Source organism: Neopsephotus bourkii, unplaced genomic scaffold (genome assembly GCF_033783945.1).
Source record: "Neopsephotus bourkii isolate Nb327-2 ecotype Australia unplaced genomic scaffold, CSIRO-AGI_Nbou_v1 NB_281, whole genome shotgun sequence".
Taxonomy (NCBI): domain Eukaryota; kingdom Metazoa; phylum Chordata; class Aves; order Psittaciformes; family Psittacidae; genus Neopsephotus; species Neopsephotus bourkii.
Genome location: NW_026900790.1, coordinates 1,119,348 through 1,135,480, shown reverse-complemented (window position 1 = coordinate 1,135,480; position 16,133 = coordinate 1,119,348). Strand labels below are relative to the sequence as shown.

The 16,133-nt window shown below is 45.9% G+C and overlaps 1 protein-coding gene across 1 annotated transcript in view; it reads right to left on the bottom strand.

Moving 5' to 3' along the window:
- The window catches only part of EXOC4 (exocyst complex component 4), a 393,637-nt gene that overhangs the window by 63,502 nt on the left and 314,002 nt on the right, over positions 1-16,133 (bottom strand). Inside the window, exons 12-13 of the mRNA XM_061346823.1 lie at positions 13,334-13,470; positions 5,252-5,407 (exon numbers count right to left, since the gene is read on the bottom strand). Of these exons, the coding sequence (XP_061202807.1) occupies positions 5,252-5,407; positions 13,334-13,470 (293 nt within the window). The remainder of the gene's footprint in view (positions 1-5,251; positions 5,408-13,333; positions 13,471-16,133) is intronic.

Genomic DNA, 16,133 nt, shown 5'->3' with positions numbered 1-16,133 from the left:
TTCTCACTTAAATTTATGTGAATATTCTGGTCTTGTTAAGTTTATATCATCCAATTTATCACAGCAGACAAGGAAGAGACGTGGAGTACATTGTGTAGCTCTAATGATGTGATTTAGCGATACACAATCTTGTTAAAGCCGGAGCTGTTATTAAAGCTTTGTGGAGGGGCTGAATCTTTTCCTTCTTCCTCCTCCATCCCTGCTATGCAGTTTAGGGGCACAGATTATCCCCCAAGATTGTACTGGAAGAGCTGGGCATTGCTGCTCTCATTTCAATAAACAGTGCAATCTGGAGGATTAATGGATCTGAAGCTGGGAGATTCTTCCTAGAGTCAGGTTCAGAACAGAATCATCAGGGTCAGAACATAATCCTCAATCAACCCCAGCCCAAATCCTCCAAAATCTTTTTGCCGTCACAAGACAAAGCAAAGGCAGAAGGAAACCTCTCCAATACAGAAGTGCCCTGTGAAGATCCAGATGCTCCCTCAGTTTTACACCTCTCAGATGAGACTCTTGATAGCAACAGGATTTTAGTATCACCTGTGCTCATGGTGAGGCAAATTTTCCTGTAGGATCCAGAGAAGGGATCTAGAAACTCATTTCATATCAAGGAGCAGACTGTCACCAAATGGCAATGACTCACACCAGAGTCCCAGTACAGGGAAAAGTTGTCTGCAGTCTGCTGCCAATCTTACAAGGTTATCCTTTCACCCTTTAAAAGTAGTGGGAGTATAACAAACACAATCCGAGAAATTGGACAGAGGGATCTTTTCTTCTGGAGCCTGGAGAAGAGAAGGCTGCGTGGAGACCTCAGAGCAGCCTTCCAGTGTCTGAAGGGGGCCTATAGGGATGCTGGGGAGGGACTCTTCATTAGGGATTGTAGTGATAGGACAAGGGGTAATGGGTTAAAACTGAAACAGGGGAAGTTTAGATTGGATATAAGGAGGAAATTCTTTCCTGTTAGGGTGGTGAGGCACTGGAATGGGTTGCCCAGGGAGGTTGTGAATGCTCCATCCCTGGCACTGTTCAAACTAGGCTGGACAAGGCCTTGGGTGAGATGGTTTAGTGTGAGGTGTCCCTGCTCATGGCAGGGGGGTTGGAACTTGATGATCTTTAGGTCCTTTCCAACCCTAACTGTTCTATGATTCTTCAGAGACAAAGATACAAGGAAAGAGAGACAGATAACATACAACTTAGAATGGGGGGGAGACCTAAGAGATAAAGAAGGGAGCAGCATCAACTAAGCCAACGGAAGAGAAGCAATCCTAATAACCAGTTGGGAAAGTGTAACTGTTCTGATCAGTGCCATTTGGGGTGATTTGGTGAAGGATCTGCTGTTGCCAGGTATCATTTCATATTGCTTGAATATACCCCATCCTTTTGGTGCAGAGCAAGTGAGGATGAGCATCTTCATGTGAACAGGAGATGTTGAGAAGGAAGCAGCAGGCAGCTGGAGCACCCTGCAGTCAAATTATAGAATCATAGAATCACCACAGAATGGTTTGGGTTGGAAGAGACCTTAAAGCTCCTCCAGCTCCAACCCCTGCCACGGGCAGGGACACCTTCCACTAGAGCAGCTTGGTCCAAGCCCCCGTGTCCAACCTGGCCTTGAACACTGCCAGGGATGGGGCAGCCACAGCTTCTCTGGGCACCCTGTGCCAGTGCCTCAGCACCCTCACAGGGAAGAGCTTCTGCCTAAGAGCTCATCTCAGTCTCCCCTTGGGCAGGTTCAAGCCATTCCCCTTGGCCTGTCCCTACAGGCCCTTGTAGAAAGTCTGCACTGTGGTGAGATCTTCAGACCAACATGGGCTTTCCAGGCAAATGTGCTGCCCATGAATTACCAGCACACATTCCGCAGCTCCCCTCCCAGGATGTAGTTCCCTCTGTCCACAGCACCCTTGCCCCTTGCTGCAGAGCTGCATGGAAACCCAAGAATTTCTGCTGTAACTCGAGTGTGACCAGATCTGAAGCTCTTTTTACATTGCTTTTCCTTATGAAAGGCAAACCTGAAAATGATGCATCTTTGGGATTTATCACCAACACATCTGGTTCAGTAATGAACTGAAGGCTAACCTTTACAACGTGATAAGGGCAGCGCATTTCACACTCGCCCCAGTGCCAAATAGCCTTCAGAACTTTAATTATATGTATAGAGGCATGACTTTTCTTTCCATTCTCCCCTTGCCAGGTTCTGAGCTACTAGAATATGCTCGATCAGGTCCCTTTATCAGGCCAACCCCACCAGAATATTAATGGGGAGATTCTGCTAGTATCTCACCCTGCCTTTTGACATCTATTCATAAGACGTAGTGATGGGTTAGGACAACAAAATCAATCACTGTCAACACAGATATGCACGAGGCTGGGGTTTTCTGCAGAGACATCACATTTGGATTCTTCTTCTTAATTAAACAAATGAGTTAGAGGAAAGCTAAGGAGGGGGAGAGAAGGAAAACTGTGCTCTGAGATCTCTTCCTGCCACAATACAAACACTGGTGGTAAACTTTCAGGGCACGTTTAATTTAGCAATGTTCATAAAGGGATAGTGCTGAGTAGTTCAAGTATTGCTGTCAGTCTTATTTTATGTCCAAAAAGAACATGCTCCCTTGTTTCATCAAGCTTAAACTTTCCTTTCCAGGAAAGGATGCTTAGTGCTATCCCTGCTAACTGAGGAGAAGGAGATCCATTAAAACAGATGAGTATCTGTATATCAAGGATTTAAGTATCTTGGTTGGTTAAAGTGATAAGGAAATTTACTCTCCCAGGCTCTCCTATCACAGCCATAACCCTAACAACAAAGCTATCCACTTTGGCTCCACTGCAGTGTTCAGGCAGAGATGGTGATGGGCAGAATTATTCCCAATTCATCAGCAGTGCCAAGGGGAAGAGAAAGAAGCAACAGCAGCAAAGAAATCATGTTTCTTTGTATTAGGGGAAAGTGTGAAGGAAAAAAAAGCTTGTTTCAATGGAAGGAAGATGACACAGAATTGGACAAGCAATTAATTTTATTTTGCAGCTTTCAGGAGAGATCTATTCAAGCACCTACAGATTCCTGAGGAGGTTTCTAAGCCATGGTGCTTACCATCTATGGCTAAAACTGGTCCAGACCAACTACTATCACTTAAATGAATGCTACAGGAGTCTGAGGCACTGAAGCTTAATAGATGATGCTCTGTGCAAACAGATACTGAGCAAAGAACTTTGTCCTTATGTTTAGGCTAAAAACCAGACATGGTAGAGGGCCTTTTCCCTGTGAATTTAGTGTAGATGACTTACAGATTTTGCATTCTAACACCTCTCATAGAATTTCACAGAATACCTCAATTAATGGATAGTAAAATGACAATGTTGGATCAAAATGCTGGCACTGCTATAGCATTAGATGGAGCTTGGCCATCAAATTTAGCCTGGCCAGGAATTTGCACTATGTTCAGCCTGTAGTACCCAGCTTTGCATCCATGGGAGCTCTGATGTCCCATGTTGATAGCTCAGGAACCACAATAGGAGCCAAGAGGGCATTCCAGCACCTTTCTCTGTCAAGAAACAAGGGATGAATGTGAAGGCAAGGATGGAGGCTAGGACTGGATCAATGTATCTCAAACTACTCAGGGACTGACTACACAAATACCTCATGGGCTCTGCATCCTCACTCTTCCAGTATCACTGAATATTGTTTGAAACACTGGCAAAGCTGATGATCCCCACTGCAGTATGAGCAAACATTTCTGTGACTAGACATATTTTATCCTCTTCCTCGACCCTCTTTCTAGACTGCATCATCTTCACGTTATTGTGCTTGCCTCGAGTGAATGAGTAAAAATCACAATCCGGGCAAATTAGACTTGTTATTTTCAACAGCTTCACTTACTCCTCCAGTTTTATAGCCAAATGTCAATCAAGGAAGTGATGAATAGTGATGGGGATGCACAGGCAAGCTTTTTGACTCACTGGAATGACAAGAAGGATGCGTCAAGGATTCAGACACTGAGCCACTTGCAGTGTGCAGGGAAAGGCCATCTGCCTACTTACAGGCTTTCACTTGCCTCAAAGGGTAGAAATAATCTGGTTTGGACACAGAAAGTTGCTTCTGAAAGAATCTTATCTGGAGGTACCAGTATATTTCATTTGACTCTCCTTACATAGCTCCTGGGGTTGGGATGGAGGAGAAACATCACCAGGTCATGGTTCAAATGGAAGACAGCTTTGGTGATGCGAGTTTCCTGCCCAGTACAACCCATTGGCTCCTCCATTAGGTTGCAAACTGCAGTTTTCTTCATAGCAGGGGCAATCAGAGTGGCACCATCAACAAGGAAAAGTATTTGACTGAATCAGAAATAACCCTTTCTTTCCCCCTCTAGTCCCAGCCACTGTTCTGACTTGGTGTATAAGCATAATTCTTCGTATAGCCTTGTCTGAACAACAGAGAGAGCAGACATGTGCAATAGGGGCAGGAAAGCAGCAAGCTGGCACTGCCACTGAAGCTCCTCTTTGAACTATGGCCTCCCTCCCTTCTGGGCTTTTTGCAAGTGAGAAGAAGCTTTGTTTTGTCCTTTCTCTTGAAGGATAATAGGTAGTTCCAGTACCTAAAGGGGCTGACAAGAAAGCTGGAGAGGGACTTTGGACAAGGGCCTGTACGGGTAGGACAAGGGAGAATGGACAAGGCCTCTTCTAACCCAAACCATTCTATGATTCTATAATTCTATAAACAGCTTCACGATTGTTTATCTACCACTATGACTGATAAGCAAAGCCCAGAAGCATCCCTCAAACAGGCTATTTCCTAAATGATTTCTCGATACCATCAGTTGAACCAAATCCAGGCAACATACAGGGAGATCTCAGTTCAGCAAAGCTGGTGCCTTGGATAGGCCAAGAGGAAACAGCCTCAAGCTGCACCAGGGCAGGTTTAGATGGAGCTGAGGAACAATTCCTTCCCCAAAGGGTGCTCAGGCATTGGAACAGGCTGCCCAGGGCAGGGCTGCAGTCACTGTCCCTGGAGGTATTTAAGAGGCATGTAGATGTGGCACCTGGGGACATGGTTTAATGGTGGACTTGGCAGTGCTGGGTTAGCAGCTGGACTCAATGATCTTAAGGGTTTTTTCCAACCTAAATGATTCTATGATCCTGTGATTTTTCTCACACCTGGGCACACAACAGCTACACGAACACCGTCATTACTTCATTTCCAGCAGGTTTTACCATCATTGATACTCTCCTTGAAATCTATTTACAACTTAATTAATCATTTTACCTTATAAAGTCTTCCTCCTCCTCTCTCTTGGGCCTCAGTTGCTTGGGCTGAGCCATGTTGCTCCAGTTGGGCAGAGATTTCAGGAGCCTGCTGATATCATCATCTTTCGCCCAGGATGCGCTGATCACCAGCTTTTCGTCCGACTGCACAATGCTCCTATGGGGGAAAGCAGCAACAATCACATCAGTGAGGAGCAAACTCTATTTTTCATGCCATTCTGCACATATCCATTACATTCCCTGTCACATACAAGTGTGCATTAAGCAGTACAGAATGTGTCCAAAGAGGAATTCAACAAAGAGCTCATCTGGAGGGCATGGCAACGCAGGCGGGCAGGATATAAAATCCTCTTCAACTCACAACTCTTGATGCACTTTGATAGAGTCATTCTCTCCACCCTTGAAACCATTCAGCTTACAACCATCCACACAACTGGAGGAGGTGGTTCTGTACTACGAAAGAGAGAAGGTAGTTTCTCCATGGCTCATGTGTTGCCTGCAATCTCAGTCAAGCTTGCCAACCACTGCTGATGGTGGTGTGACTGCAACGTGGAAACCTGCCCAGGAAGACCTGGGTGGAAGCCACCAGCTCACCACACACCAGCTGGGCCAGCCTGGGGACCAGGTCTGAAGCGCTGAAAGGAAAAGAAGGGTCCAGGATCTTCTCTCCATTTACTAATAGAGATTTCAGCTAAATCATATGTCATGTGTGAAATGGAATCAAAGATTACAGCGTATTCCAATTATTAATTTCCCTGTTCAATATTCCTGGCAGTGTAACTAAGCTGAATTCCTCACTGGCAACTGCAGGAGACAAATGGGATGCTCTGTTTGGAAAAGTCAATTAGCTGCCTATTTTTTGCTTTGGACAACCATCAGCATAGTCCTTGTCAATGTTTGCTACTTCAAGGGCACGCTATGACTACAGAGAGGAAAGTCCTTTCCCATTCTTGGGTTGTTCACTACACAGGAAGGATCTGGGAGGTGTTTTTCTATGTCTTGGAAAAGGCAAGCAGGAGTTAGGGACGTTGGAATTTCCTTCTAGACCCTATCACCGGTTTCCTTCTCTGGTGAGCATCTGGAAGGCTCTTCTAGGAGGTCCTTGCATGATGATCAGCTGAACTGCTTCTCCAGCCCAAGAAGAAACACATCATCTGTCCGCATCACCCAAAGCAGAAGCATGGTGGTGACCTCTCCAATGGGCAGCAGCAGGATTTTTTCCTGCCCTCTGTAATGGGAACATGGCAAACCCACCCAACAAGCAGCAGTGTGTCTGGAAAGACAAGGTCTCCGAGGTTCTGTTCCTATGGAGAGGCTTAGCTGCAGGTTAACAACAGAATCAAGATCTCACTTGTGCAATAAGAGTCGTATCACCTTCTACGATGAAAAACTATGGAAGAGGTTTTGGGACCTGTGTTTGCCCTCAATCACCCACGACCCCTTGCTCACAAGGCTGCAAGACACCTAGAAAGAATGCATGTTTGCTGTGTCCTACCATGCAAAGGGTTGAAGAAGTGTAAATGCCATCTGTTACTGTCCCCCAGAAAAAAACTACTTCTCTGCCATGGATAGAAACTTTGTGCATCAAAAAGATGCAGAGATTCAACACTGGATCTATCAACCAAGAACTGGAGCTTCTGGGTGCTGCTGCACAGATGTATCTGTGCTGGCTTAGCCCACATCAGCTCAATGTGGATCTTGCAGAGCCATTTACACTTCTAGATACAGGTTATGCCATTGCATGGGGGCAAAAAGTGCTCAGAGCTGTCCCTAGCATTCAGGTGGTGCTTTTTGGGAAGGGTCGTGCAAGATCATAATGAAGATCCTGCACATTTCAAAGGGGTTTATGTGGCTTCTATGATTCTATCAACCAGTCACATTTTCCATGTCCTCAAAGGTATGTTTTGGTCAATAAATAGAAATAAAAGTAATGACACACCGAGTATGTGTGTTTTGAAAAGGAAAACAGGCAAAAAGGCACTGAGATAGGAGGCAACACTAATCTATCTTGAAACAGAGCAGATTACTTCTTTTTCCCACCAGCACAGAGCAACCTGTCATTCCTTTCACCAACTACCCCCAAAACAACCTCTGCTCTGTAAATACACAGCATTTGTGAAAATGAATTTGTCACATGCACTTACATAGAAATTTCCCTTCTCTTTAAGCTTCATCTTCAATCTGCCACAGACAAAAGAAGGGATTTTGTTTCCAGCCACAGAAGACCTCGGTGTCAATACCGCAATTTGGCTTTCTGCTGCTGGTAGGAACTTACTGTTGTTCCATTTTGGAAAAAAGGCTTTTTTTTACACTCTGTGTGAAAACTGAAGGGAAAAAACCCAAGAGCTCCACCAGAACTGACATTTGAGATGGAAAAACTGCATTTGATGCTATCTGGCCGTTTCTCTGCCAAGGCAAGACAACTGTTCCATTGGATGTATTAGCCAGTGCTTTGTCCTCTCCAGATTTAAATGACTAAAGGAACAGTCTCCTGCCCTTGGGAGTTTATTTCACAGTTGAGCAAATCTAACTCTTGGTTTTACAAAAAATATAAAAGTCATGATACTGTGCTTGTGTTTTATTTTACTCAGTTTCATCCCATTACTCGCTGTTATTTTCCCTTACAGCAGCCTCAGCTCTCACCACTTCCACTATTTACTCTCTTCAATTATTAACAGCCTTATTATGGCCCTTCAGATGACTAAGAATGCAAGTCCTCTTTGGGAGTCTTCTGATGGAGTTATACAGAGGACAGAGCTACCTCTGTGGTTTATGATCCTTATTATCTGCTGTCTTCAAGAATCCTATTGCTTTTTGCAGTGGGTATTGGGGGGAGGAGAAGGAGGATGATAACTGGCTGCTATAGCAAGCTGCTAACTGAGCTTGCGGTCCTTGCTTTCCTAAGGTCTGTGTTTTCCAAGAGCCTAACCCACACAGTTCCTGCTTTTCTCACCTTTTGGTGATGTGCTGCTCATGGGTCCATGAGCTGCTGGAGCCCTAAGCCAAATTCTCCACTGAAGTCAACAGGGAGCTTCAAAGTAATCAATGCTGGGACATAGCCACCACTGCCTGGGTCCTTTGGAATTATATCCCCATTCTTTCCCATGATTGCAACACCTCCTAATCTTTACAGATAGGTTGGTTTTACTCCAACCACCCCCCTCATGTTCAATAGGGTGGGACATACCCTGATCCCTGTTAGATGCCCAGCTTTTCCCATAACTTAAACACTCCTTTCCCTCCACCTTTTCTTTCTAGCATCTCAGCCAGTTTTCAACTTCCGTAACTTCTATCAATGTCAATCTAATGCAGGGCCTCGAGTAAATTACCACAAGTCAGGATGACATGTTTTAGTACAGCTCAAAATGCTTCTTTTCAAACCCTCCCCCTTCTCCCAAACTCCTATGTAATTATCCCTGCTGCTGTAATAGGCTGTGGTGGGTTGACCTTGGTTGGATGCCAGGCGCCTACCAAGCTACTATATCCCTCCTGTACTCAGCAGGATGGGAGGGGGACAAAACAAGGTGGAAAAAGCCCTGCGGATGAAGATAAAGGCAGTTTAATAAAGCAAAAGCAAAGGCCATGTGTGAAGCAAAAGGAAACAAAAGATTTATTCTCTACTTCCCATCAGCAGGCTACATCTATACATCCCAAGAAGTAGGGCTTGAGTATGTGTAGCAGTTGCTCCAAGACAAATGTTGTAATAACAAATGTCCCCTCACATCCTCCTTTCTCTTAGCTTTTATTGCTGAAAGACCTCTTATGCTCTGGAATATCTCTCTGGTCAGTTGGGATCATCTGTCCTGGCTGTGTCCCCTCCCAGGATCTTGCCCACCGTCAGCCTAATGGTGAGGGGGAAATGGTGGAGAGATGGACTTGATGCTGACAAGCAGGGCTCAGCAGCACCCAAAGCACTGGTGTGTTATCAACACCTTTGAGCTACCAACACAAAGCACAGCACTCAGAGGGCTGCTCTGGGGAGAATTAACTCCATCTCAGCCCGACCCAATCCCTATTTGCTACCACCAGTGCCATAATGAACTAATTAATTCACAGCTCAATGGGCTGAGGAAAATCCCATCTGTCTGTACCCAGCTCCTGGGAGCGGGTAGGGAAGAGGTGTCACACAGATGATGGCACATGATGAGTGAGGACGGTTCACCCCTCTACAGCTCAGTGGGTTTTATCCAGGAAACATCTGCTGATGGTAATGATCCCAGATTTGTACCACTGTCACCCTGAGTTGGGAGCACAGTGATGGGAACATCCCTGGACACAGATGTGGGAGCCATGGCTTTTCATTAGGAAAACATCTGGGGCCAAGGGGAATAATTGGACTCTGTTGGCTTGTGCCAAATCTGGCTTTGAGTAAGTTGTTTCTCTTCCCAGGGCCAAGGTCGTGCTTCCATGCTGAGCTCTGCTTGCCCTGCTAAGAGGTTAAAACTGATGTGCTCACCATGTGCCAGGTACCCAAAGGCCTGAGGGAGAGACCCCTGCCCAGAAAGAGTCAAAAAGACAACTTAAACCCCCCAAAGTTGATATAAGAAGAGGAAGATACCAGTGAGAAGTAGTAAACTGAGCAGCAAGAGTGTTTCTTGATGACCCAAGGAATCCTGTTTGACTGCAGAGCCCACACCTTGGATGAATTTTGCCTGGCTGGAAAGCAGGAACTGAGATATGTTGGTTTTCTCCATCATTTTGAAAGATACAGGCTCAGTTATATCCCACCTTATCACATTTAGCTCAGTCAGATCAGGCAGGAGGCTGGTCACCATAAGCTCCCTTCCCAACCAAAGGACAAAGCTGAGCATCTCCAGAGAGTTTGGCCACTTTTTAACTAAGGTGAACTACTCTTTGGAGATGTCCATCTCTTTTACAGACTCCAGAGACTCACTTGGGTGAGTGTTGCCTTTACTCAGGCTCTTCAGACAGGTTGAACAACGTGTAAGAGGACATTGTTCGAAGGACAGAGGATGAAAACTGGTAAGAAGGAGGGGGACACACAGGACAGCTTAAAGGTGGACAACAAAGTAAGAACTGCAGCTTCAACATGGACATACCTAAACATGGGGCTTATTTGCGTAGACAGACATGGAAAGAGATTAATTTTAGCACTGAAGACAGCAGAGCTTCTCTTGAGTATCACAGTTTAACTCTACAGGCTTAACTCATGAATAGGGCTGCTATTATGGGAATTTGCTGAAGCAGCAGCTAGGTGTGGGCTGGACAAGACTGAAGAAAAGCACTGCCAACACAGCAGGAGGTTTTGTGGCTCTCTCTCCCATTTTCATTTTCATTCTAATCCCCAACCCCTCAGGAACATAACTCACATTCATAAACAGTCTGTGTCAAACTGAAACGGCACTGGCTACAAACATGTAATTTGCAGAAGACATCTCACCTACATCAGATTGAACACGCTTCTGAAATCCATCATCAACTAAAACAAGAAAATCCGTAGCTGCTGCTTAGATAAATGTCCAATCCATTCATATCCAGGTTTTTGTTCTTTGCATTTACTGGGAAATGCGAGCCAAATGGAAATCAAACACGAGAAACCTCAGCTGTGCATTTCTCAGTGCTGACGTCCTGACAGTGCTATCTGCTCTGCGAAGGACTCCAAATAAAACAGCCTTGCTTTGAGGAGCCTGTATGTGAATACATTTCACCCACATTTGCTCAGGAAACACATGCACGTGGGGAATGTCCAAATGCCGTGTGCAGATCTTGGATAAAGCAGCTCTCTGGCTTCCCAAATTCTCACTACCTTGGCATCTCAAGAACGGACGCACACTCCCTTGCTCCTATGGCTTCGTCTGCTTGTATCAGTTCACAGCTCTAAAGAGTTCATTCGGATTTAAAGCAGCTATAAGCAATCCTTCCTTCCCTAACTTTCCTAACACGAGGATTTACCCATCTCAAACCTCCCTGGTCCAAACGGCAAGGCTGCATGGAGCCGTACTGACGTAAAATCCCTGCAGAGGGCATAATGTCCCCATGGACCGAACTGCTCGCCCTGGGAAAGCCGGGGAGCTGCTCCATTCCTCTGCATCATCTGAAATGAATATAGATTTCTATTTCAGTCAGTCATTTGCTAGCAGCAAAACCAGAATGTTTCCTGTTTTTCCCTCCTGCTTGCAATCAGGATATTGCCAAATTAGGGCTGCCCTAATTACTCCTCAAAGGAAGGAAGGAAGGACCTTTTAAGTTCAAGCCAAAGAAATCACATCTATTGTCTGGCTGCAGTCAGTGAAGTTTCACGTATAATCTGAGCATTTTGGACCACGGCACATGAGCAGCCACTAACTTACATCAGTGCTGAGATGAAGTTCAGACCCATATGTGCTCACTGCTACTGCTGGTGCTATTAACAATAATGAGCCTGTACCCAGTCACTCGTCAGATGAAGCTTTTCCTGAATGGGATTAGGCAATAGGAAATAATTTCTTAATGCTCTTGGTCAGAAAACACAAGGGACTTTTTCAGCTTTCCCTGTTATCGCCAGCCTCAGTTAGCTATTAAAGGAGATTATGTATAGCAGATATCCTAGCCCACACTGTTGCAGCATCTGTAGTGTCTCAACACAAGTATTTATCCCTGTGGCATGACGCACACACCTAGTCCCCCTCTCCAGGAAGGGCCAAATTAAAGATGGGCAACTGGCATGTACACAGAGTAAATTACTTATTGATGGTTAGCCAGGAAATCTAGGATAAAGCAAGTACCCAAAGTACTTATTTAAACCAAATGAGCCAGCAAGATAACCCTGTGGCCAATGGGACCACTCTGCATCTAGTTTTGATGGTTAGGAAAGCACTTAGAGGTGGATCACCCCAAAATGCTAACAAACAAAGACTAAGATAGAGCATTTGATGACACCCTGAGTAAGCTTGCAGACAAGTTTTGGGAAAGAGCCATAGAAACATTGAATGGTTTGGGTTGGAAGGGACCTTAAAGCTCATCCAGTTCCAACCCCTGCCATAGGCAGGGACACCTTCCACTAGAGCAGCTTGCTCCAAGCCCCTGTGTCCAACCTGGCCTTGAACACTGCCAGGGATGGGGCAGCCACAGCTTCTCTGGGCACCCTGTGCCAGCGCCTCAGCACCCTCACAGGGAAGAGCTTCTGCCTAAGAGCTCAGCTCAGTCACCCCTCGGGCAGGTTCAAGCCATTCCCCTTGGCCTGTCCCTACAGGCCCTTGTCCCAAGCCCCTCTCCAGCTTTCCTGCAGCCCCTTTAGGCACTGGAGCTGCTCTAAGGTCTCCCCTTCAGGAGCCTTCTCTTCTCCAGGCTGCCCCAGCCCAGCTCTCTCAGCCTGGCTCCAGAGCAGAGCTGCTCCAGCCCTCGCAGCATCTCCATGGCCTCCTCTGCACTCGCTCCAACAGCTCCACGTCCTCTTGTGCTGCTGCCCCAGAGCTGGATCAGGACTGCAAGGGAGGATCACCCCAGAGCACAGCAGAGGGGCAGGATCCCCTCCCTGAGCTGCTGCTCATGCTCTGGGGGTGCAGTCCAGCACACGGGGGGGGGTCTGGGCTCAAGCACACACTGAAGCTGGGTCATGAGGAACTTTTTGTTTCACAAAACCCAGTGTGTGTGTGTTTCTGTTGCGTGGTGGTGTTACTAATTCCTACTTCACCAGGAGACCTGAATACCCAAATCTCTATTTAATTAAAACACAGTTGAATCTCTTGGCACCACTCAAACGGAAGGATCTGACTTGCTTTACAAGGATGCAATAGTTACATATAGCTATTTATTTTAAAGATGGTGCTTTATACTCTCCATCTCCAACCTGAGGTCACCTTTTGCCTGATTAAGAGAAAAGCTGTGGGGTTTCTAAGCTCTATCACTGTCATCCTCATTTAAATAGCCTGAAGCACAGTGTGATGTGGATAAAGTCACTGGGAAGCCAAGACTCTCATGCCAATGATCATTATTCCAGACCTTTTCCCCACCTAGAAGGAAATACCCTTGTCCGTCCCATCAGAAGTGATTTCTAGAAGTAACTCCTGCCTACTGATGGCAGAACAGCAAAAGCCCAAGTGCAGTATCTCCAGCACACACTGGTTCCCAAGCCTGTCTGTACCTGTAAGCAAGGGTGCAGGTGTCCTTGTACTCCTGGAGTTTCACACACACCATGTTGAGGAACTGATCCGAATAGGCACTCAGGTCGTGCATCAGGTTCATCAGGTCCTGAACAGTCTTCTCCACAATTACAGTGCTCTGGAAAAGAGAGAAAAACTGGAGCATGAATGGCAGTTCAGAGTGGATCTTAATTTGAGCCTGCTCATGTTTTACTCATCAGCATCACGGATGTAACTGTACAGCTGATGCTCCACGACACTGAGCAGATGCTGGAGCAGTCTATGCCACCAAGTGACATAAAGCAGACTGAATGAGGATAAATGAAGAGGGTGGCTGAGGGGTTTGAATGAGGTTTGGATTTCTGAGCCTGTTGCTGAGGACCAGAACAGGTCACCAGGTCTTTCCTTCACTGGATGAAACCTCAGAATGCCAAAGTGTGATTTTTAGAGGAACCAGGTACACAGCTTCACTGAGCTCTGCTTGGACTTGCAAACCCTGAGCATTTCATCCTCACCAGGAACTCCAGACTTACACATTGCAGACTATCCTAAAGACCAGTGATTTCACCAATTGCTCCTATTCATACAATCTGCATGTGTAGGGCACAAGCTTTCTGCTGGTGGTTGAGGTTTAAGTAGCACCTTGCAATCCTTTTGTTACCCCAAGCAGTGTATCACAATCATAGGAACAACAGCACAAATCCACAAGCCAGAAGTGCTCCTCCATGTCCTGTAGATGAACAAGTTAGGTCAGTCTGCAGGAGGTACCATATATCTGATAACATGAGATTTAAAAGCTTTGGGGTTTCAGAGGCACCCCAAAGTGATTTGGCACAGTCTGCATTTATACCATTGCCTGCTCTATTGCATTGGTTGCTACAAAGAAGACAGAGGAAAGGTTATGAAGGTGCCAGGTTGCTATAAGCTGAATTAATATTAGGGTTGGTAGAGTGAAAGGTTATTCATGAGAAGGAGGCTGAAGCATCTGAGAGCCTTAGTATGTTTAAGTAATTCTGGACTCATATGGGGGTGGGGGGCAGGGATTTTGGGAGAGCTGCATCAAGGCTGAATTTAGCCCTTTCTCTATGTTAATCAGGACGTGAAGATGACTCAATGACTCAGTTTGCAGAGCAAAACCTCATCAACCCCCAAATCATCATCACTGCCGCATCCCCACAAGCCCAATTTCCTTCTCTCTATTGATTTCCAGATTCAAGCACGAAGCATCACCCTGATCCATAATCCTGCTGTGCCAGAGCAGCCCCTGTGTGACAGGAATTGATTCTGCTCCGCTACCTGGCCCTGATGTGGTGAAAAAGCATCTGCCAACCTCATCCTCATTCCGAGCACACAGGATCCCTCAGCACGTGGGGGTTTCAAGGAAGGTTTAGTCACTGCCTCTGCTGTTCCTGATACGTCCTTGGCTCTGAACTGTACTTGGATCAAAAACAAACCCCTTTGCTTTCATTGCTCATGTGTTTTATTTAAGCTTGCTCTTAAATGACAGAATTAACTGATCTTTCATATTGCAGTTAGAAAAAAAAAGGGATTATTTGGTCTGAACTAAACTATAGTCTGGTGTAGCTGCCTCTCAGGTGATCCTGTTTATGCTGCTTCTCCTGTTATTACAAGTATCTGTGGTTTAATAAATACTCAGTCCTGCCCTGGGCTTGACATGCACGGAGGAGAACAACCAATCCTAAAGCACTTGCAACCTGGAGTGACTGCAAGGAAATGAAGCAGAGAACTGCACAGTGATGCTGCAGCAGTCACTGGTGCTGCTTGCACCCTGGTGGGCTCCAAACTGTGAGCACAGCTCATCTGGGATTCAAACAGCAGCCAGGCTCTTTGTTGTCCCTGGTCGGTGTAACAGGTTGAGACCAGTGAGGGCAAAATCAGCACCCAAATCCTGCTGAAATGGGAGATGTGGCACCTTTGGGAGTAAACTTAACATCATATTGGGCTGATAAATGCAGTGTGAAAATTACCCAGCAACTGGGGGAAATTACATCCGTCAGATCCACTGGGCTAGAGGTAGGGCATAGCCATGAACCAGATGTGGTTCTGGGCAACCTGATCTAAATGAAGATGCCCCTGCTCATCGGGGGGGGGTTGGACTAGGTGAGCTTTGAAGGTCCCTTCCAACCCAAACTATTCTATGATTCTATGATTCACTGCATTTGGGCTGGTTAAGGAGCTGCTGTCCTTCAACCTTCAAGTACCAACAACCACAATCGGTGCAAGAGGACGCAGCAAAAGTGCTTTGCTTCACACCTGGATGGCTTAAAGGTGCTCCCGTGGACAGTGTTTGTCTGTCAGCAGAGGAAAAGATGCTGATGATGACCCAACTTGCTGATGTGAGAGATGAGTTAACACTTATATATAGGGAGTAAGAAACCATATAAAGGAATCCTTCCTAACTCATGTAGAAGAGTTTGTCTAGAAGACAAAGCCACTTTGCTCCTCTTTGCATGGATAATCACACTTGTCATTTTCCACTGGTATTTCACTGGTGAGAGGTGGGTGGGATTTTCAGCAGACTCATGCTAGCTATCAACTCTCTTGGCTTATCAGGAGAAGGATCTGCTCTCCAAGGCACCCTCATCTTATAGCAAACTTCATGGATTGGCTGTACAACCGCACAAAGAGGAATCAAAGCTGGTCTTTGATTTCTAGACCAGCTTTCTATTTCTTTATGTAACTCAACCTTTGAGCAAGCAACAACTTACACCACCAAAGGCTGTATGTTAAAAGAGAAGGTATTGCTGGTTTCTACGTAGATTCTCCCACTTACTTTCTCCT